The sequence below is a fragment of the Pleurodeles waltl genome, chromosome 9, assembly GCF_031143425.1.
Source record: "Pleurodeles waltl isolate 20211129_DDA chromosome 9, aPleWal1.hap1.20221129, whole genome shotgun sequence".
Taxonomy (NCBI): Eukaryota; Metazoa; Chordata; class Amphibia; order Caudata; family Salamandridae; genus Pleurodeles; species Pleurodeles waltl.
The window spans coordinates 325421903-325443697 of NC_090448.1; the positions used below are offsets into that span (position 1 = coordinate 325421903).

The 21795-nt window shown below is 47.1% G+C and overlaps 1 protein-coding gene across 2 annotated transcripts in view; it reads left to right on the forward strand.

Annotated features, from left to right (window-relative positions):
* The window catches only part of RBM5 (RNA binding motif protein 5), a 313693-nt gene extending 292914 nt beyond the window's left edge, over positions 1 to 20779 (forward strand). For both annotated transcript variants that reach the window (XM_069206838.1, XM_069206839.1), the window contains 3 exons: positions 13261 to 13358; positions 13507 to 13636; positions 20156 to 20779. In XM_069206838.1, coding sequence (XP_069062939.1) covers positions 13261 to 13358; positions 13507 to 13636; positions 20156 to 20281 — 354 coding nt within the window. In that variant the 3' untranslated portion in view covers positions 20282 to 20779. The remainder of the gene's footprint in view (positions 1 to 13260; positions 13359 to 13506; positions 13637 to 20155) is intronic.
* The last annotated feature ends 1016 nt before the right edge of the window (positions 20780 to 21795 follow it).

Below are 21795 nucleotides of genomic sequence, written 5' to 3' on the forward strand. Positions count from 1 at the left end.
CCAACATACGTTATAACAACGGATGCTTCCATGACAGGGTGGGGAGCACACCTCAATCAACACATCATCCAAGGACAATGGGACATACATCAAAGGAAGTTTCACATAAATCACTTAGAACTGTTAGCAGTATTTCTAGCGTTGAAAGCATTCCAACCCATGATAACCCACAAATACATTCTTGTCTAAACAGACAACATGACAATGTATTATTTAAACAGGGGGGGGGACACACTCTACACAGTTGTGCCTCCTAACACAAAAAATATGGCATTGGGCAATTCACAACCATATTCGCCTAATAGCACAATTTATTCCAGGGATCCAGAACCAACTAGCAGACAATCTCTCTCGGGATCACCAACAAGTCCACGAATGGGAAATTCACCCCCAAATACTGAACACTTACTTTCAAATTTGGGGAACACCTCAAATAGATCTATTTGCAACAAAAAAAAAACGCAAAATGCCAAAACTTCGCATCCAGGTACCCACACAGGTACTCCCAAGGCAATGCTCTATGGATGAATTGGTCAGGGATATTTGCGTACGCTTTTCCCCCTCTCCCTCTCCTTCCATATCTAGTAAACAGATTGAGTCAAAACAAACTCAAACTCATACTAATAGCACCAACATGGGCAAGACAACCTTGGTATACGACACTACTAGACCTATCAGTAGTACCTCATGTCAAACTACCCAACAGACCAGATCTGTTAACACAACACAATCAACAGATCAGGCATCCAAACCCAGCATCGCTGAATCTAGCAATTTGGCTCCTGAAATCCTAGAATTTGGACACTTAGACCTCACACAAGAATGTATGGAGGTCATAAAACAAGCTAGAAAACCTTCCACTAGACACTGCTATGCAAGTAAATGGAAAAGATTTGTTTGTTACTGCCATAATAATCAAATTCATCCATTGCATGCGTCTCCAAAAGATGTAGTAGGATATTTACTACATTTGCAAAAATCCAATCTAGCTTTCTCTTCCATAAAAATACATCTCGCCGCAATATCTGCTTACCTGCAGATTACTCATTCAACTTCCCTGTTTAGAATACCTGTCATTAAAGCGTTTATGGAAGGCCTAAAGAGAATTATACCTCCAAGGACACCACCTGTTCCTTCATGGAACCTCAACATTGTCTTAACAAGGCTCATGGGTCCACCTTTCGAACCCATGCATTCTTGTGAAATGCAATACTTAACGTGGAAAGTTGCATTTCTCATTGCCATCACATCTCTAAGAAGAGTAAGTGAAATACAGGTGTTTACCATACAAGAACCATTTATTCAAATTCCCAAAAATAAAGTAGTTCTAAGAACAAATCCAAAATTCTTACCAAAGGTTATCATCAAACAGTAGAATTACCAGTGTTCTTCCCACAGCCAGATTCAATAGCTGAAAGAGCACTACATACATTAGACATCAAAAGAGCACTAATGTACTACATTGACAGAACAAAAGTAATTAGAAAGACAAAACAACTATTTATTGCCTTTCAAAAACCTCATACAGGAAATCCAATTTCAAAACAAGGTATTGCCAGATGGATAGTTAGGTGCATCCAAACCTGCTATCTTAAAGCAAAGAGAGAGCTGCTTATTACACCGAAGGCACACTCAACCAGAAAGAAAGGTGCTACTATGGCCTTTCTAGGAAATATTCCAATGAACGAAATATGTAAGGCAGCAACATGGTCTACGCCTCATACATTTACTAAACACTACTGTGTAGATGTGTTATCTGCACAAGCCACAGTAGGGCAAGCCGTACTAAGAACTTTATTTCAAACTACTTCCACTCCTACAGGCTGAACCACCGCTTTTGGGGAGATAACTGCTTACTAGTCTATGCACAGCATGTGTATCTGCAGCTACACATGCCACCGAACGGAAAATGTCACTTACCCAGTGTACATCTGTTCGTGGCATTAGTCGCTGCAGATTCACATGCGCCCACCCACCTCCCCGGGAGCCTGTAGCCGTTTGGAAGTATATCTTCAACATTTGTACATTTGTAAATATATTACTTTAACCTTCATTTGGTACATACGTATTCATTCCATTGCATGGGCACTATTACTACATACACAACTCCTACCTCACCCTCTGCGGGGAAAACAATCTAAGATGGAGTCGACGCCCATGCGCAATGGAACCGAAGTGGGAGGAGTCCCTCGGTCTCGTGACTCGAAGACTTCTTCGAAGAAAAACAACTTGTAACACTCCGAGCCCAACACCAGACGGCGGACTATGCACAGCATGTGAATCTGAAGCGACTAATGCCACGAACAGATGTACACTGGGTAAGTGACATTTTCCATATTGTGCCACCCAAGGGGATCCCTCACCAAACACGTGCACACTGCCAATGCAGTTTGTGTGCTGGTGGGGAGAAAACACTGCCTGTGTGTAAGGAAATGCCTCCTTGGCATGGTTGCCCCCTGACTTTTTGCCTTTGCTGATGCTATGTTTACAATTGAAAGTGTGCTGAGGCCTGCTAACCAGACCCCAGCACCAGTGTTCTTTCCCTAACCTGTACTTTTGTATCCACAATTGGCAGACCCTGGCATCCAGATAAGTCCCTTGTAACTGGTACGTCTAGTACCAAGGGCCCTGATGCCAAGGAAGGTCTCTAAGGGCTGCAGCATGTCTTATGCCACCCTGGAGACCTCTCACTCAGCACAGACACACTGCTTGCCAGCTTGTGTGTGCTAGTGAGGACAAAACGAGTAAGTCGACATGGCACTCCCCTCAGGGTGCCATGCCAGCCTCTCACTGCCTATGCAGTATAGGTAAGACACCCCTCTAGCAGGCCTTACAGCCCTAAGGCAGGGTGCACTATACCATAGGTGAGGGTACCAGTGCATGAGCATGGTACCCCTACAGTGTCTAAACAAAACCTTAGACATTGTAAGTGCAGGGTAGCCATAAGAGTATATGGTCTGGGAGTTTGTCAAACACGAACTCCACAGCACCATAATGGCTACACTGAAAACTGGGAAGTTTGGTATCAAACTTCTCAGCACAATAAATGCACACTGATGCCAGTGTACATTTTATTGTAAAATACACCCCAGAGGGCACCTTAGAGGTGCCCCCTGAAACTTAACCGACTATCTGTGTAGGCTGACTAGTTTTAGCAGCCTGCCACAAACCGAGACATGTTGCTGGCCCCATGGGGAGAGTGCCTTTGTCACTCTGAGGCCAGTAACAAAGCCTGCACTAGGTGGAGATGCTAACACCTCCCCCAGGCAGGAATTGTCACACCTGGCGGTGAGCCTCAAAGGCTCACCTCCTTTGTGCCAACCCAGCAGGACACTCCAGCTAGTGGAGTTGCCCGCCCCCTCCGGCCAGGCCCCACTTTTGGCGGCAAGGCCGGAGAAAATAATGAGAAAAACAAGGAGGAGTCACTGGCCAGTCAGGACAGCCCCTAAGGTGTCCTGAGCTGAGGTGACTCTAACTTTTAGAGATCCTCCATCTTGCAGATGGAGGATTCCCCCAATAGGGTTAGGATTGTGACCCCCTCCCCTTGGGAGGAGGCACAAAGAGGGTGTACCCACCCTCAGGGCTAGTAGCCATTGGCTACTAACCCCCCAGACCTAAACACGCCCTTAAATTTAGTATTTAAGGGCTACCCTGAACCCTAGAAAATGAGATTCCTGCAACTACAAGAAGAAGGACTGCCTAGCTGAAAACCCCTGCAGAGGAAGACCAGAAGATGACAACTGCCTTGGCTCCAGAAACTCACCGGCCTGTCTCCTGCCTTCCAAAGAACTCTGCTCCAGCGACGCCTTCCGAAGGGACCAGCGACCTCGACATCCTCTGAGGACTGCCCCTGCTTCGAAAAGACAAGAAACTCCCGAGGACAGCGGACCTGCTCCAAGAAAAGCTGCAACTTTGTTTCCAGCAGCTTTAAAGAACCCTGCAAGCTCCCCGCAAGAAGCGTGAGACTTGCAACACTGCACCCGGCGACCCCGACTCGGCTGGTGGAGACCCGACACCTCAGGAGGGACCCCAGGACTACTCTGATACTGTGAGTACCAAAACCTGTCCCCCCTGAGCCCCCACAGCGCCGCCTGCAGAGGGAATCCCGAGGCTTCCCCTGACCGCGACTCTTTGAACCTAAAGTCCCGACGCCTGGGAGAGACCCTGCACCCGCAGCCCCCAGGACCTGAAGGACCGGACTTTCACTGGAGAAGTGACCCCCAGGAGTCCCTCTCCCTTACCCAAGTGGAGGTTTCCCCGAGGAACCCCCCCCTTGCCTGCCTGCAGCGCTGAAGAGATCCCGAGATCTCTCATAGACTAACATTGCGAACCCGACGCTTGTTTCTACACTGCACCCGGCTGCCCCCGCGCCGCTGAGGGTGAAATTTCTGTGTGGACTTGTGTCCCCCCCGGTGCCCTACAAAACCCCCCTGGTCTGCCCTCCGAAGACGCGGGTACTTACCTGCAAGCAGACCGGAACCGGGGCACCCCCTTCTCTCCATTCTAGCCTATGTGTTTTGGGCACCACTTTGAACTCTGCACCTGACCGGCCCTGAGCTGCTGGTGTGGTGACTTTGGGGTTGCTCTGAACCCCCAACGGTGGGCTACCTTGGACCAAGAACTGAACCCTGTAAGTGTCTTACTTACCTGGTTAACCTAACAAATACTTACCTCCCCTAGGAACTGTGAAAATTGCACTAAGTGTCCACTTTTAAAACAGCTATTTGTGAATAACTTGAAAAGTATACATGCAATTTTGATGATTTGAAGTTCCTAAAGTACTTACCTGCAATACCTTTCGAATGAGATATTACATGTAGAATTTGAACCTGTGGTTCTTAAAATAAACTAAGAAAAGATATTTTTCTATATAAAAACCTATTGGCTGGATTTGTCTCTGAGTGTGTGTACCTCATTTATTGTCTGTGTATGTACAACAAATGCTTAACACTACTCCTTGGATAAGCCTACTGCTCGACCACACTACCACAAAATAGAGCATTAGTATTATCTATTTTTACCACTATTTTACCTCTAAGGGGAACCCTTGGACTCTGTGCATGCTATTCCTTACTTTGAAATAGCACATACAGAGCCAACTTCCTACATTGGTGGATCAGCGGTGGGGTACAAGACTTTGCATTTGCTGGACTACTCAGCCAATACCTGATCACACGACAAATTCCAAAATTGTCATTAGAAATTGATTTTTGCAATTTGAAAAGTTTTCTAAATTCTTAAAAGTCCTGCTAGGGCCTTGTGTGTTAAGTCCCTGTTTAGCACTTCTTTTAGAGTTTAAAAGTTTGTAAAAGTTTGAATTAGATTCTAGAACCAGTTGTAGATTCTTAAAAAGTATTCCAACTTTTAGAAGCAAAATGTCTAGCACAGATGTGACTGTGGTGGAACTCGACACCACACCTTACCTCCATCTTAAGATGAGGGAGCTAAGGTCACTCTGTAAAATAAAGAAAATAACAATGGGCCCCAAACCTACCAAAATACAGCTCCAGGAGCTTTTGGCAGAGTTTGAAAAGGCCAACCCCTCTGAGGGTGGCAACTCAGAGGAAGAGGATAGTGACTTGGAGGAAAATTCCCCCCTACCAGTCCTATCTAGGGAGGACAGGGTCCCTCAAACCCTGACTCCTAAAATAATAGTCAGAGATGCTGGTTCCCTCACAGGAGAGACCAACACCTCTGAAATCACTGAGGATAGCCCCAGTGAAGAGGACATCCAGTTAGCCAGGATGGCCAAAAGATTGGCTTTGGAAAGACAGATCCTAGCCATAGAGAGGGAAAGACAAGAGATGGGCCTAGGACCCATCAATGGTGGCAGCAACATAAATAGGGTCAGAGATTCTCCTGACATGTTGAAAATCCCTAAAGGGATTGTAACTAAATATGAAGATGGTGATGACATCACCAAATGGTTCACAGCTTTTGAGAGGGCTTGTGTAACCAGAAAAGTGAACAGATCTCACTGGGGTGCTCTCCTTTGGGAAATGTTCACTGGAAAGTGTAGGGATAGACTCCTCACACTCTCTGGAAAAGATGCAGAATCTTATGACCTCATGAAGGGTACCCTGATTGAGGGCTTTGGATTCTCCACTGAGGAGTACAGGATTAGGTTCAGGGGGGCTCAAAAATCCTCGAGCCAGACCTGGGTTGACTTTGTTGACTACTCAGTGAAAACACTAGATGGTTGGATTCAAGGCAGTGGTGTAAGTAATTATGATGGGCTGTACAATTTATTTGTGAAAGAACACCTGTTAAGTAATTGTTTCAATGATAAACTGCATCAGCATCTGGTAGACCTAGGACCAATTTCTCCCCAAGAATTGGGAAAGAAGGCGGACCATTGGGTCAAGACAAGGGTGTCCAAGACTTCAACAGGGGGTGACCAAAAGAAAGGGGTCACAAAGACTCCCCAGGGGAAGGGTGATGAGACAACCAAAACTAAAAATAGTAAAGAGTCTTCTACAGGCCCCCAAAAACCTGCACAGGAGGGTGGGCCCAGAGCCTCTTCACAAAACAATGGGTACAAGGGTAAAACCTTTGATCCCAAAAAGGCCTGGTGTCATAGCTGTAAACAGCATGGACACCAAACTGGAGACAAGGCCTGTCCCAAGAAAGGTTCCACTCCAAACTCCCATCCAGGTAACACTGGTATGGCTAGTCTCCAAGTGGGATCAACAGTGTGCCCAGAGCAAATCAGGGTCCACACTGAAGCTACTCTAGTTTCTGAGGGTGGGGTGGATTTAGCCACACTAGCTGTCTGGCCGCCTAACATGCAAAAATACAGACAGCAACTCTTAATTAATGGGACTAGAATAGAGGGCCTGAGGGATACAGGTGCCAGTGTCACCATGGTGACAGAGAAACTGGTTTCCCCTGGCCAATACCTGACTGGAAAAACTTACACAGTCACCAACGCTGACAATCAGAGAAAAGTACATCCCATGGCAATGGTTACTTTAGAATGGGGAGGGGTCAATGGCCTGAAACAGGTGGTGGTCTCCTCAAACATCCCAGTGGACTGTCTGCTTGGAAATGACCTGGAGTCCTCAGCATGGGCTGAGGTAGAACTAAAAACCCATGCAGCAATGCTGGGTATCCCTGAACTGGTGTGTGTGAAAACAAGAGCACAATGCAAGGCACAGGGTGAAAAAGTAGAGCTGGAGTCTGGAAAAATGGCCCAGCCTACCAAGAGAACAGGAAAGTCAGTTGGGAAACCAACTGCAACACAGCAAAAGAAAGGGAACCTCTCTTCTCAGGAAGAAGTTCTGCCCTCTGAGGGAACTGAGCCTTTGGAGCTTGAACCTTATCAGGTTGAGCTCTTAGGCCCCGGGGGACCCTCAAGGGAGGAGCTGTGTAAGGGACAAGAAACCTGTCCCTCTCTTGAAGGCCTTAGGCAGCAAGCTGCTGAAGAGTCCAAAGGCAAGAAAAATGGAACGCATAGGGTCTATTGGGAGGATGGACTCCTGTACACTGAGGCCAGAGACCCCAAACCTGGTGCCACTAGGAGAGTGGTAGTGCCTCAGCTGTTCAGGAAGTTCATCCTAACATTGGCCCATGACATTCCCCTTGCTGGACATTTGGGACAAACCAAAACGTGGGAGAGGTTAGTCAACCACTTCTACTGGCCCAATATGTCCAACATGGTTAAGGAGTTTTGCCTCTCCTGCCCCACCTGTCAAGCCAGTGGTAAGACAGGTGGGCATCCAAAGGCCCCCCTCATTCCACTTCCAGTGGTGGGGGTTCCCTTTGAAAGAGTGGGTGTGGACATAGTTGGTCCACTAGAACCTCCCACAGCCTCAGGAAATATGTATATCCTGGTAGTAGTGGATCATGCTACCAGGTATCCTGAAGCTATTCCCCTTAGGTCGACTACTGCCCCTGCAGTAGCCAAGGCCCTCATTGGTATCTTTACCAGAGTGGGTTTCCCTAAGGAGGTGGTGTCTGACAGAGGTACCAACTTCATGTCAGCATACCTAAAGCACATGTGGAATGAGTGTGGAGTGACTTATAAATTCACTACACCCTACCATCCACAAACTAATGGCTTGGTTGAGAGATTCAACAAGACATTAAAAGGCATGATCATGGGGCTCCCAGAAAAGCTCAAAAGGAGATGGGATGTCCTCTTGCCATGTCTGCTTTTCGCTTACAGAGAGGTGCCACAGAAGGGAGTAGGATTCTCACCCTTTGAACTTCTGTTTGGTCATCCTGTAAGGGGACCACTTGCTCTTGTTAAAGAAGGCTGGGAGAGACCTCTCCATGAGCCAAAACAAGGCATAGTGGACTATGTACTTGGCCTTCGCTCTAGAATGGCAGAGTACATGGAAAAGGCAACCAAAAACCTTGAGGCCAGCCAACAGCTCCAGAAGTTTTGGTATGACCAAAAGGCTGCACTGGTTGAGTTCCAACCAGGGCAGAAAGTCTGGGTTCTGGAGCCTGTGGCTCCCAGGGCACTCCAGGACAAATGGAGTGGCCCTTACCCAGTACTAGAGAGGAAGAGTCAGGTCACCTACTTGGTGGACCTGGGCACAAGCAGGAGCCCCAAGAGGGTGATCCATGTAAACCGCCTTAAGCTCTTCCACGACAGGGCTGATGTCAATCTGTTGATGGTAACAGATGAGGATCAGGAGGCAGAGAGTGAACCTCTCCCTGATCTTCTGTCATCAGACCCAAAAGATGGTACAGTAGATGGAGTGATCTACTCAGACACCCTCTCTGGCCAACAGCAAGCTGATTGTAGGAGAGTCCTACAGCAGTTTCCTGAACTCTTCTCCTTAACCCCTGGTCAGACACACCTGTGTTCCCATGATGTGGACACAGGAGACAGCATGCCTGTCAAGAACAAAATCTTTAGACAATCTGACCATGTTAAAGAAAGCATCAAGGTGGAAGTCCACAAGATGCTGGAATTGGGAGTAATTGAGCGCTCTGACAGCCCCTGGGCTAGCCCAGTGGTCTTAGTCCCCAAACCTCACACCAAAGATGGAAAGAAAGAGATGAGGTTTTGTGTGGACTACAGAGGGCTCAATTCTGTCACCAAGACAGATGCCCATCCAATTCCAAGAGCTGATGAGCTCATTGATAAATTAGGTGCTGCCAAATTTCTAAGTACCTTTGACTTGACAGCAGGGTACTGGCAAATAAAAATGGCACCTGGAGCAAAAGAAAAGACAGCATTCTCCACACCTGATGGGCATTATCAGTTTACTGTTATGCCCTTTGGTTTAAAGAATGCCCCTGCCACCTTCCAAAGGTTGGTGAATCAAGTCCTTGCTGGCTTGGAGTCCTTTAGCACAGCTTATCTTGATGATATTGCTGTCTTTAGCTCCACCTGGCAGGATCACCTGGTCCACCTGAGGAAGGTTTTGAAGGCTCTGCAATCTGCAGGCCTCTCTATCAAGGCATCCAAATGCCAGATAGGGCAGGGAACTGTGGTTTACTTGGGACACCTTGTAGGTGGAGGCCAAGTTCAGCCACTCCAACCCAAGATCCAGACTATTCTGGACTGGGTAGCTCCAAAAACCCAGACTCAAGTCAGGGCATTCCTTGGCTTGACTGGGTATTACAGGAGGTTTGTGAAGGGATATGGATCCATTGTGACAGCCCTCACTGAACTCACCTCCAAGAAAATGCCCAAGAAAGTAAACTGGACTGTGGAATGCCAACAGGCCTTTGACACCCTGAAACAGGCAATGTGCTCAGCACCAGTTCTCAAAGCTCCAGATTATTCTAAGCAGTTCATTGTGCAGACTGATGCCTCTGAACATGGGATAGGGGCAGTTTTGTCCCAAACAAATGATGATGGCCTTGACCAGCCTGTTGCTTTCATTAGCAGGAGGTTACTCCCCAGGGAGCAGCGTTGGAGTGCCATTGAGAGGGAGGCCTTTGCTGTGGTTTGGTCCCTGAAGAAGCTGAGACCATACCTCTTTGGGACTCACTTCCTAGTTCAAACTGACCACAGACCTCTCAAATGGCTGATGCAAATGAAAGGTGAAAATCCTAAACTGTTGAGGTGGTCCATCTCCCTACAGGGAATGGACTTTATAGTGGAACACAGACCTGGGACTGCCCATGCCAATGCAGATGGCCTTTCCAGGTTCTTCCACTTAGAAAATGAAGACTCTCTTGGGAAAGGTTAGTCTCATCCTCTTTCGTTTGGGGGGGGGTTGTGTAAGGAAATGCCTCCTTGGCATGGTTGCCCCCTGACTTTTTGCCTTTGCTGATGCTATGTTTACAATTGAAAGTGTGCTGAGGCCTGCTAACCAGACCCCAGCACCAGTGTTCTTTCCCTAACCTGTACTTTTGTATCCACAATTGGCAGACCCTGGCATCCAGATAAGTCCCTTGTAACTGGTACGTCTAGTACCAAGGGCCCTGATGCCAAGGAAGGTCTCTAAGGGCTGCAGCATGTCTTATGCCACCCTGGAGACCTCTCACTCAGCACAGACACACTGCTTGCCAGCTTGTGTGTGCTAGTGAGGACAAAACGAGTAAGTCGACATGGCACTCCCCTCAGGGTGCCATGCCAGCCTCTCACTGCCTATGCAGTATAGGTAAGACACCCCTCTAGCAGGCCTTACAGCCCTAAGGCAGGGTGCACTATACCATAGGTGAGGGTACCAGTGCATGAGCATGGTACCCCTACAGTGTCTAAACAAAACCTTAGACATTGTAAGTGCAGGGTAGCCATAAGAGTATATGGTCTGGGAGTTTGTCAAACACGAACTCCACAGCACCATAATGGCTACACTGAAAACTGGGAAGTTTGGTATCAAACTTCTCAGCACAATAAATGCACACTGATGCCAGTGTACATTTTATTGTAAAATACACCCCAGAGGGCACCTTAGAGGTGCCCCCTGAAACTTAACCGACTATCTGTGTAGGCTGACTAGTTTTAGCAGCCTGCCACAAACCGAGACATGTTGCTGGCCCCATGGGGAGAGTGCCTTTGTCACTCTGAGGCCAGTAACAAAGCCTGCACTAGGTGGAGATGCTAACACCTCCCCCAGGCAGGAATTGTCACACCTGGCGGTGAGCCTCAAAGGCTCACCTCCTTTGTGACAACCCAGCAGGACACTCCAGCTAGTGGAGTTGCCCGCCCCCTCCGGCCAGGCCCCACTTTTGGCGGCAAGGCCGGAGAAAATAATGAGAAAAACAAGGAGTCGTCACTGGCCAGTCAGGACAGCCCCTAAGGTGTCCTGAGGTGACTCTAACTTTTAGAGATCCTCCATCTTGCAGATGGAGGATTCCCCCAATAGGGTTAGGATTGTGACCCCCTCCCCTTGGGAGGAGGCACAAAGAGGGTGTACCCACCCTCAGGGCTAGTAGCCATTGGCTACTAACCCCCCAGACCTAAACACGCCCTTAAATTTAGTATTTAAGGGCTACCCTGAACCCTAGAAAATTAGATTCCTGCAACTACAAGAAGAAGGACTGCCTAGCTGAAAACCCCTGCAGAGGAAGACCAGAAGACGACAACTGCCTTGGCTCCAGAAACTCACCGGCCTGTCTCCTGCCTTCCAAAGAACTCTGCTCCAGCGACGCCTTCCGAAGGGACCAGCGACCTCGACATCCTCTGAGGACTGCCCCTGCTTCGAAAAGACAAGAAACTCCCGAGGACAGCGGACCTGCTCCAAGAAAAGCTGCAACTTTGTTTCCAGCAGCTTTAAAGAACCCTGCAAGCTCCCCGCAAGAAGCGTGAGACTTGCAACACTGCACCCGGCGACCCCGACTCGGCTGGTGGAGACCCGACACCTCAGGAGGGACCCCAGGACTACTCTGATACTGTGAGTACCAAAACCTGTCCCCCCTGAGCCCCCACAGCGCCGCCTGCAGAGGGAATCCCGAGGCTTCCCCTGACCGCGACTCTTTGAACCTAAAGTCCCGACGCCTGGGAGAGACCCTGCACCCGCAGCCCCCAGGACCTGAAGGACCGGACTTTCACTGGAGAAGTGACCCCCAGGAGTCCCTCTCCCTTACCCAAGTGGAGGTTTCCCCGAGGAACCCCCCCCTTGCCTGCCTGCAGCGCTGAAGAGATCCAGAGATCTCTCATAGACTAACATTGCGAACCCGACGCTTGTTTCTACACTGCACCCGGCCGCCCCCGCGCCGCTGAGGGTGAAATTTCTGTGTGGACTTGTGTCCCCCCCGGTGCCCTACAAAACCCCCCTGGTCTGCCCTCCGAAGACGCGGGTACTTACCTGCAAGCAGACCGGAACCGGGGCACCCCCTTCTCTCCATTCTAGCCTATGTGTTTTGGGCACCACTTTGAACTCTGCACCTGACCGGCCCTGAGCTGCTGGTGTGGTGACTTTGGGGTTGCTCTGAACCCCCAACGGTGGGCTACCTTGGACCAAGAACTGAACCCTGTAAGTGTCTTACTTACCTGGTAAAACTAACCAAAACTTACCTCCCCTAGGAACTGTGAAAATTGCACTAAGTGTCCACTTTTAAAACAGCTATTTGTCAATAACTTGAAAAGTATACATGCAATTTTTATGATTTAAAGTTCCTAAAGTACTTACCTGCAATACCTTTCAAATGAGCTATTACATGTAGAATTTGAACCTGTGGTTCTTAAAATAAACTAAGAAAATATATTTTTCTATAACAAAACCTATTGGCTGGATTTGTCTCTGAGTGTGTGTACCTCATTTATTGTCTATGTGTATGTACAACAAATGCTTAACACTACTCCTTGGATAAGCCTACTGCTCGACCACACTACCACAAAATAGAGCATTAGTATTATCTATTTTTACCACTATTTTACCTCTAAGGGGAACCCTTGGACTCTGTGCATGCTATTCCTTACTTGGAAATAGCACATACAGAGCCAACTTCCTACACTGTGGCATAGGTAAGTCACACCTCTAGCGGGCCTTGCAGCCCTAAGGCAGTGTGCACTATCCCACTGGTGAGGGCATAGCTGCATGAGCAATATGTCTCTACAGTGTCGAAGTCCGAAGTGGGCACTGCTTTTTGTCATGGTTAAACTAAATATTTAGTGCTGCGATTCTCAAAATTGATGAGCAACTTTCTCAGCGTGTCATGCTGAAGACTTTCTAAAAGCGAACGTCCCATGTTGTTCTATCAATGCTTGGTCTGCTTGAGGTTTCCGGACTCGTGAGTTAATGTACATGTGAACCATTTTGACAGAGCTTCTTTTTAAAAAAAAAATTTTTTAAATACTTTGAGTACCTTTTGTACTACAATTAATGTACGCTTTATTTTGTTTTGTAGATGAAATACCGGGATCGTGCTGCTGAACGAAGGGAAAAGTATGGTATCCCAGAACCACCTGAACCAAAACGCAAAAAACATTTTGATAACAGCACAGTGTATGTATTTGTCTTTTTTCAAGACCTACTAGCTGGGCATTATTTAGTTTTTTGATATAACAATAGCTCAACAAGTCACACTTTGAACATTTTAATTGTACTTTACTATTATGTGTAAGGCACATCATTAATACATTCTCTCATGCAGGAATTATGAACAGCCAACAAAAGACGGCCTTGACACGAGCAATATTGGTAACAAAATGCTGCAGGCAATGGGTTGGAAGGAAGGGTTAGGACTGGGTAAGAAAGCCCAAGGTATCACAGCTCCTATACAGGTAATGTTTGTTTATTACCTAACGTTCATCTACAAGTATATTGGTTTCTTAGCTTTATGTTTAAGAACTAATGTGTATATATACCATATGAGCATGCTATAATGTTTTTTATGTATACCAGTTTGTCTCCTTGGTAAACTGTTTAGCCAGTCCCCTTTCTTCCTCATCCACAGTTGACCATGCATTTTACTTTTTGCTATGCTTACAAGGATTTTGTAGAAACCTAAAGCACAAGTGTAGCCTAAACTCCTCTTAATGGAGATCTCCATTGATAGTTATAAGCATTTGAATAGTTCCGACCACGTGTGGTATCCCGGAGCACTTCTTTATAGCCTCTTAAGTGTAGTCGTTCGCCTTGCTTCTTGAAGGCCTGTAGAGACAATTGAGAGAACATAATATGCAGCCGAGGCAAACAGGCTGCAGTAGTGTAATTCTTCAGATTGTGCTTAGAGAAGAGTTTAAAACACCCTTATAAATGTGAGGTAAATGTTTTCACCAGATCTCAAATCTCCTTCACAAACCCTTTTCTGAAAGAGATGAAGTCTAGAAAGACAATGTAGCCCTATAGGCTATTATGTGAGCAGAAAACAGTGACTGCCTTTAAGGCTGCAGAGACCGCCGGTATCCCATCCCATCATGCACAGCTGGTGGCAGTTGCTTCAGTTTTTTTCCGTCTCCTGCTGACAGGACTCTAGAGCATTGAGGGTGACCAATTTATTTTCTTTTTCTGGAAAATTCATGTCTGTATTTCAGTGTCAACTTTCACTCGACGTCTTTGGTCTTCCCCCACCTTTTTCTGCCATTCCCTGACCGAAATCATTTTTTTTATTATATTTAAAAAAATCCATCTTTTGGTAAGTGTCCATACTTTGGGAGGAAACAGGTCAAGACTGACCCTCCTAGAGTGTGTAATCTCTTCCAGATTTCAACATACCCAACTCCTGCAAAAATTTGTAAGACCTTTTCCAGGCGCACCCCATGTGATAGGAAGAAGTAGGGCAGTAACCATGCCAAAAAGGGGCACTTTCCTACAGTCACCATAAAAGAAAATAGAGCTGCACTGCCCCTGAGCAAAGAACACTAATGAAGGCAAGCCTTCTAGCCACCCTTGGACTCCAGCAGGCACACAAGAAAAGATGGTCAAGGAACCAAAGAGCTGATGACCTTGAAAAGGAAGGCATTGTTGAGGGCCGAAGCTAAACATCGAGCACTACAGGTCGAGGAAAAGAGATGGCAGCTCGAAGCCAAAGTTTTGGAACTACTCAGTGGTATGACTTCTCAAAGGTATTTCCCATCCCACCAAAACTCTGAGCAGAGAGAGAGACCAGGCCCCATCAACTGGACTTTGAGACACCCTCAACACCGCAGCTGAAGAGGAGCAGGAGAAGTTCTTAAATTACAAGTCCAATCCACTGCACTCAAGGGTCAAGGCCAACTCTACATGTGACAGGATCTCAATGCCAAATCCCGTAGGAGAGTGTCGACCGCTACCCCTCAAGGCCTTCACCACCAGGCAATCTGTATAAATAAAACTAATCAAGAGTGTGGGGGCACATATCTGGTCCAACTGGAGGAGGACGACTCCTGGAAACGTTCAAACCATCAGAGGAGGCAAGCCTGCACCTGCCTATGCTAGCCAAAATCCTGGCACAGTGCAAAGAAGCCTTTCAGGCACCAGCCACAGCAAGTGCCCTAACTTCCTGAGTGGAGAAGAAATCTAAACACTACACACAAGATCCTCAATACATCAAAGGAAATGTACTTGCAGATTTCATAATCCTGCCAACAGGCAGAAAATGTAGCAATGCACAAGCATCAATAGATCCTGCACCAGAGAAGCAGAGCAAGCGGATGGACCTTGTACCCACGAAAATGGGAAGGGATGTGGTTGCGCAATGGAGAAATGCCAATTTCAACGCAGTTCTGAAACACTACAGGGGCCAGCAGTGAGACGAAATGGATGGCCTCATGTGACACTTCCCAGAGGAATTTAAGGAGAGCGTCAAGGCAGTGATCCAAGAGGGCATGAAACATTACAAATTCCTGCCTCAAGTCAACACTGGATGCGGCGGATACAGCATTAAACAGTTGTGCATGGAAGCAGCACTCAGGATGTATTGCTGTTTAAGGGTCTAAAGATTCAAGCAGGGGGGTACAGGCATCCGTAATTACCATGCCCTTCACAAGAGAAGCCCTCAGGCTGGCTGTGGATGAGACATTACAAAAGATTAAAAAAAGACAATGAAACCACAAAGCCAGTGGACTCCTTGCAATTCATGGGATCCTTCAAGAAAGGAGCAATGCCCACCCGGAGGCCCACAGGCAGGGAAGAATTTCAACCAGTGCAACAATGGTGAGCCTCTGGAGTTGGCTTGATCTGCTGGGCATCTTTGATCGTGAACTACCTGGCAGACAAGATCAGGTGAACAATAAATGACTGTTACACTCCAAGGTGGCACATGACATCGTCTCATAGTTGGAACACTGGCAGGATTTGTTATTCACTGATATCAAGACTACTTGGTTAAAAATAATTTGTGTTTGAGTTCCCAAGGATGTTCTCTGTCAAGAATGGGTCTCTAGTACACCTTTGCGCTGCTGTCTTTCCTGCCCCAACTTCTGAAGATAAGGAACAACAGTCCAAAAGTCATTCCAGTGGCTCCGACTTGTGCCAGGAGAGTGAGATACACAGACATTAAGAACAAACTACTGCTTCTGGAAGATCTTCTGCTGCAGCGCAGAGTTCTGCTCCCCAACCTTGGCAATCTACATCTCCATGCGTCATCCTTGCTGCTTGGTGTCCATTTGTGAAGTCTGTTTATGTGGGGTGCCATGGCTTGGTTTCTTTGCAAGCAAATTGTTGGATGATTAATTTTTTTATTTTATTTGCAGCATGAATCATTTTCTGGATTCACATGCCCGTGCACCGTTCTTGCCAACTGTTTGTTTATTAAAGGCATACTAGATGTGCCCTCTGAACCAGTTACGCTACAGTGGGATCTCAGTAGGGCCCTGAAGTTCCTCATATGCACCCCCTTCTAGCCAGTGCATAACTGATGACTGCATTTTCTGATTTTCAAGACTTACTCACTGCGATCACTTCACCATATGTGAGGGAGCTTCAGGCATTCTGTACAGTTTCTGTACACCAACGTTTTCATAAACTAGTGTTGAAAACACAGGTGGCCTTTTTTGCCAAACATTACCGCATCCCCCCCACAAACGTACACCCCTTTGAAAAAGGAGAGACTTCGACTAGATCCCAAAAGATCCTTAAGCTTTTACATCAGTCATACTTAAGACCATTTGGTGGTAGGTGAATGATCACCTTTTTGTGGGTTTTTAGGGGCAAAGGGTGCAGGAATTGACTTTAAAGTATATCATCTTTTCTGTTAAGAGCTGCTAGTTGGCCTAGAAGTAACCTGTGGAAGGACAATGGCCAAGGCTGCTATCAGTCTGTTGGCTTGCTGAGTGCCGTTTCTTGACATCTGCCAGGCTGCGACAGCCAGGTCTGAAGGCAAAGGTGGTAAGACTGCTCAGTCCTACTGGACCTATTGCTCTCAGCCCACTCCTCAGACTCCCTACCTTGTTAAGGACTGCCTCAACAGTTATTGTAAAGGTGAACAATCCGTGGTTAGAAGTATTCATCAGAGGAGCAAGTTTGCTTTGTTATTTTTCTGATGAGTACTCTAACCGTAGATTCCTCATTGCCATCCTACTGCCTTGCCCTGTTTTGTGGTATCTGCCTTCTGAAAAGGTTCTAAATTAAACATTTGCATATTACACAATTGTGTACCTCATGTCTGAGGGGGGGGCACAATTTATGTGCAGTGTTGTGGAGCATTGAGCTTGGTAAGGTGTTCGTCTTCAGTCATTCAACCTATGTAGGAAGTTGGCTCTGTATGCACTATTTCAAAGTAAGGAATAGTATGCACAGAGTCCAAGGGTTCCCCTTAGAGGTAAGATAGTGGCAAAAAGAGAATTCTAATGCTCTATTTTGTGGTAGTGTGGTCGAGCAGTAGGCTTATCAAAGGAGTAGTGTTAAGCATTTGTTGTACATACACAAGCAATAAATGAGGAACACACACTCAGATAATTCCAGGCCAATAGGTTTTTGTACAGAAAAATATATTTTCTTAGTTTATTTTAAGAACCACAGGTTCAAATGTTACATGTAATACTTTGCATGAAAGGTATTGCAGGTAGGTACTTTAGGAACTTTGAATAATCACAATAGCATATATACGTTTCAAATAAAACACATATAGCTATTTGAAAACTAGACAGTGCAATTTTCACAGTTCCTAGGGGAGGTAAGTAATTGTTAGTTCTTGCAGGTAAGTAAACCACCTACGGGGTTCAAGTTTGGGTCCAAGGTAGCCAACCGTTGGGGGTTCAGAGCAACCCCAAAGTTACCACACCAGCAGCTCAGGGCCGGTCAGGTGCAGAGTTCATAGTGGTGCCCAAAACGCATAGGCTTCAATGGAGAAGGGGGTGCCCCGGTTCCAGTCTGCCAGCAGGTAAGTACCCGCGTCTTCGGAGGGCAGACCGGGGGGGTGAGGGGGGGTTTGTAGGGCACCGGGGGGGACACAAGTTAGCACAGAAAGTACACCCTCAGCAGCACGGGGGCGGCCGGGTGCAGTGTGCAAACACACGTCGGGTTTTCAATTGGAATCAATGGGAGACCAAGGGGTCTCTTCAGCGATGCAGGCAAGGGGGGGGCTCCTCGGGGTAGCCACCACCTGGGCAAGGGAGAGGGCCTCCTGGGGGTCACTCCTGCACTGGAGTTCCGATCTTTCAGGTCCTGGGGGCTGCGGGTGCAGGGTCTTTTCCAGGTGTCGGGGATCTGGGAGTCAGGCAGTCACGGTCCGGGGGAGCCTCGGGATTCCCTCTACAGGCTTTGCTGTGGGGCTCGGGGGGGGGGGGGGCAGCTCTGGCTACTCACGGTCTCGTAGTCGCCGGGGAATCCTCCCTGAAGTGTTTGTTCTCCACAAGTCGAGCCGGGGGCGTCGGGTGCAGAGTTGCAAGTCTCACGCTTCTGGCGGGAAACGCAGTTGTCTTGAAGTTGCTTCTTTGGAAACAAAGTTGCAGTCTTTGGTGAACAGGGCTGCTGTTCTTGGGAGTTTCTTGGTCCTTCTAGAGCAGGGCAGTCCTCTGAGGATTCAGAGGTCGCTGGTCCTGGGGAAAGCGTCGCTGGAGCAGTTTCTTCAGAAGGGGGGAGACAGGCCGGTAGAGCTGGGGCCAAAGCAGTTGGTGTCTGTCTTCTCTGCAGGGTTTTTCAGCTCAGCAGTCCTCTTCTTCTTAGGTTGCAGGAATCTGAGTTCCTAGGTTCAGGGGAGCCCCTAAATACAGAATTTAGGGGTGTGTTTAGGTCGGGGAGGGCAGTAGCCAATGGCTACTAGCCCTGAGGGTGGCTACACCCTCTTTGTGCCTCCTCCCAAGGGGAGGGGGGGGGGGATCACATTCCTATCCCTATTGGGGGGGGATCCTCCATCTGCAAGATGGAGGATTCCTAAGTCAGTCACCTCAGCTCAGGTTGCCTTAGGGGCTGTCCTGACTGGCCAGTGACTCCTCCTTGTTTTTCTCATTATCTCCTCCGGCCTTGCTGCCAAAAGTGGGGCCGTGGCCGGAGGGGGCGGGCAACTCCACTAGCTGGAATGCCCTGTGGTGCTGTAACAAAGGGGGTGAGCCTTTGAGGCTCACCGCCAGGTGTTACAGCTCCTGCAAGGGGGAGGTAATAAGCATCTCCACCCAGTGCAGGCTTTGTTACTAGCCACAGAGTGACAAAGGCACTCTCCCCATGTGGTCAGCAACATGTCTTGAGTGTGGCAGGCTGCTAAACCCAGTCAGCCTGCACCGGTGCCCTCACCTATGGTATAGTGCACCCTGCCTTAGGGCTGTAAGGCCTGCTAGAGGGGTGACGTATCTATACTGCATAGGCAGTGTGAGGTTGGCATGGCACCCTGAGGGGAGTGCCATGTCTACTTACTCATTTTGTCCTCACCAGCACACACAAGCTGGCAAGCAGTGTGTCTGTGCTGAGTGAGGGGTCCCCAGGGTGGCATAATGTAGGAAGTTGGTTCTGTATGCACTATTTCAAAGTAAGGAATAGTATGCACAGAGTCCAAGGGTTCCCCTTCGAGGTAAGATAGTGGCAAAAAGAGATAATACTAATGCTCTATTTTGTGGTAGTGTGGTCGAGCAGTAGGCTTATCAAAGGAGTAGTGTTAAGCATTTGTTACCCACCACACACCAGCATCCTAAAATAACCCAGGTTTTTTTTCTTCAGTTCCTGTAATTTTTTGTTTTTCTTTAAAAGAAATGAATGAGATTACTGTTGCCCAAGATTGGCTGAACATTACCTATGTTTTGTACCTTTTTTCCAGGTCAAGATTGCTCATTGTTGCTTGTAGAGGATAATCAGTTTGTCCATAATTTGTATTTTATCATGGTCCTGAAACTGTTTGATTTAAACTGAAATTTCATGATATTAATTTCTGTTTTTTTGTTGTCCTGTAGGCAAAGGTACGAATGAGAGGTGCAGGTTTGGGGGCCAAAGGCAGCTCTTATGGGGTATCAACTTCAGATTCTTACAAAGATGCTGTACGGAAAGCCATGTTGGCTCGCTTTACAGAGATGGAATAAGATATTTTCTACAGGCACACTTGTAAATTGTATCCCAGTTTATTGTACCTAAACTTTAGAATTCAACCGTTTAGTCCTGCTTGTAAATTGCTGTTGACGCCACTCGACTTTTGTAGCGTTATTGTATTTTTATCATTTCTCACTTGAGCCTTGTAAAGAAATTTGTATATCTTTTGGAAGCGTCTAACAATGAAGATCAGAAACCTCAATGCCTGCATTTTGTTTCCAAGATCTATGTACATTTTGTAAATATTTTATTGTTTGTGGAGCTATTTGTTTGTAACCTTAACCATCGCCATCTCTCTCAAAACATCACCTTATTGAGGTAGTTGGGGAGGAGGGCACCCTTATGCATCCTCTTCTTTGTTAATCTTCAGTCTTGTATCATAGAAAACATCCAGATTTTGTAATATAAATCTCGTGTACATATTTCTTCTGTAGAGTTTAATTTGTTGCCATTTGCACCTTTTGAGAAATAAATTGAAAACATCTGTGTAATTAGTCTGTTTGTTACATTCGTTTTCTGAAATCAGATTGCACTTTTCTTTCTGATGAGTAATTCTGCTACTAAATTCTTCAACTGTTAAATATCTCCAGGTGCCACACTGCTTCCAAAATGTTCATAGCACACCTGTACGGGGTGCTTGACTCCATCTAGGCAAGAGACTACAACACTGACATTACTTGAGCCATAAAGCACCCCAACTGGTTTACTGAGTTCAGTCCCCAATTTCCTGTACCATTTGATGTAGAAGTCTCCTGTCTTAAGATGTGTAAGGGGACACTATGCAGATATTCCAGGCGACCCTTATTGGTTTACAGTGGCTAAAATAATAATGCTAAATTGTCTTTTGTTGTAGTGTGGAGGAGCAGTTTAGGCTTATCAGTGGGTAGTGTTGAGCAGTAAATGTGACACACTCGAGAAGAAACTTGAGACCAATTGTAGGAAAATGTGACTGTGGCATGGTTACCCCACCATTTTTTCCCTAGTGTTGATGCCAACTTTGAAAGTGTGCTGGTATCCTGCTAACCAGGCCCCAGCACCAGTGTTTCCCAAAATCTGTACCTTTGTTTCCGCAATTGGCACAACTGCTGGCACACGGTTAAGCCCCTTATAGAAGGCATCCATGGTGTCGAGGGCCAGGAGGCCATGGGAGGTTCCCAAGGGCTGCAGCATGTATTATGCCACCCTGGGGGACCCGGCACCTAGCAGCACATGTACACTGCCCTTGCAGCTTGCGTGCTAGTGAGAAGAAAGTCAAAATAGACATGGCACCCCTCTAAGGGTGCCATGCCCACAAACCACTGCCTGTGACATAGGTAAGACACCCCTCTAGCAGGCATTACACCCTAAGGCAGGGTACACTGCCACAGGTGAGGGCATAGCTGTATGAGTGATATGCCCCTTCATTAAGTCCATTCTTAGACCTTGTAAGAGCAGTGTAGCCATATTGAGTATATTGCAAGGGAGTTTGTCACTATGAACTTCACAGCTCCATAATGGCTCCACTGAA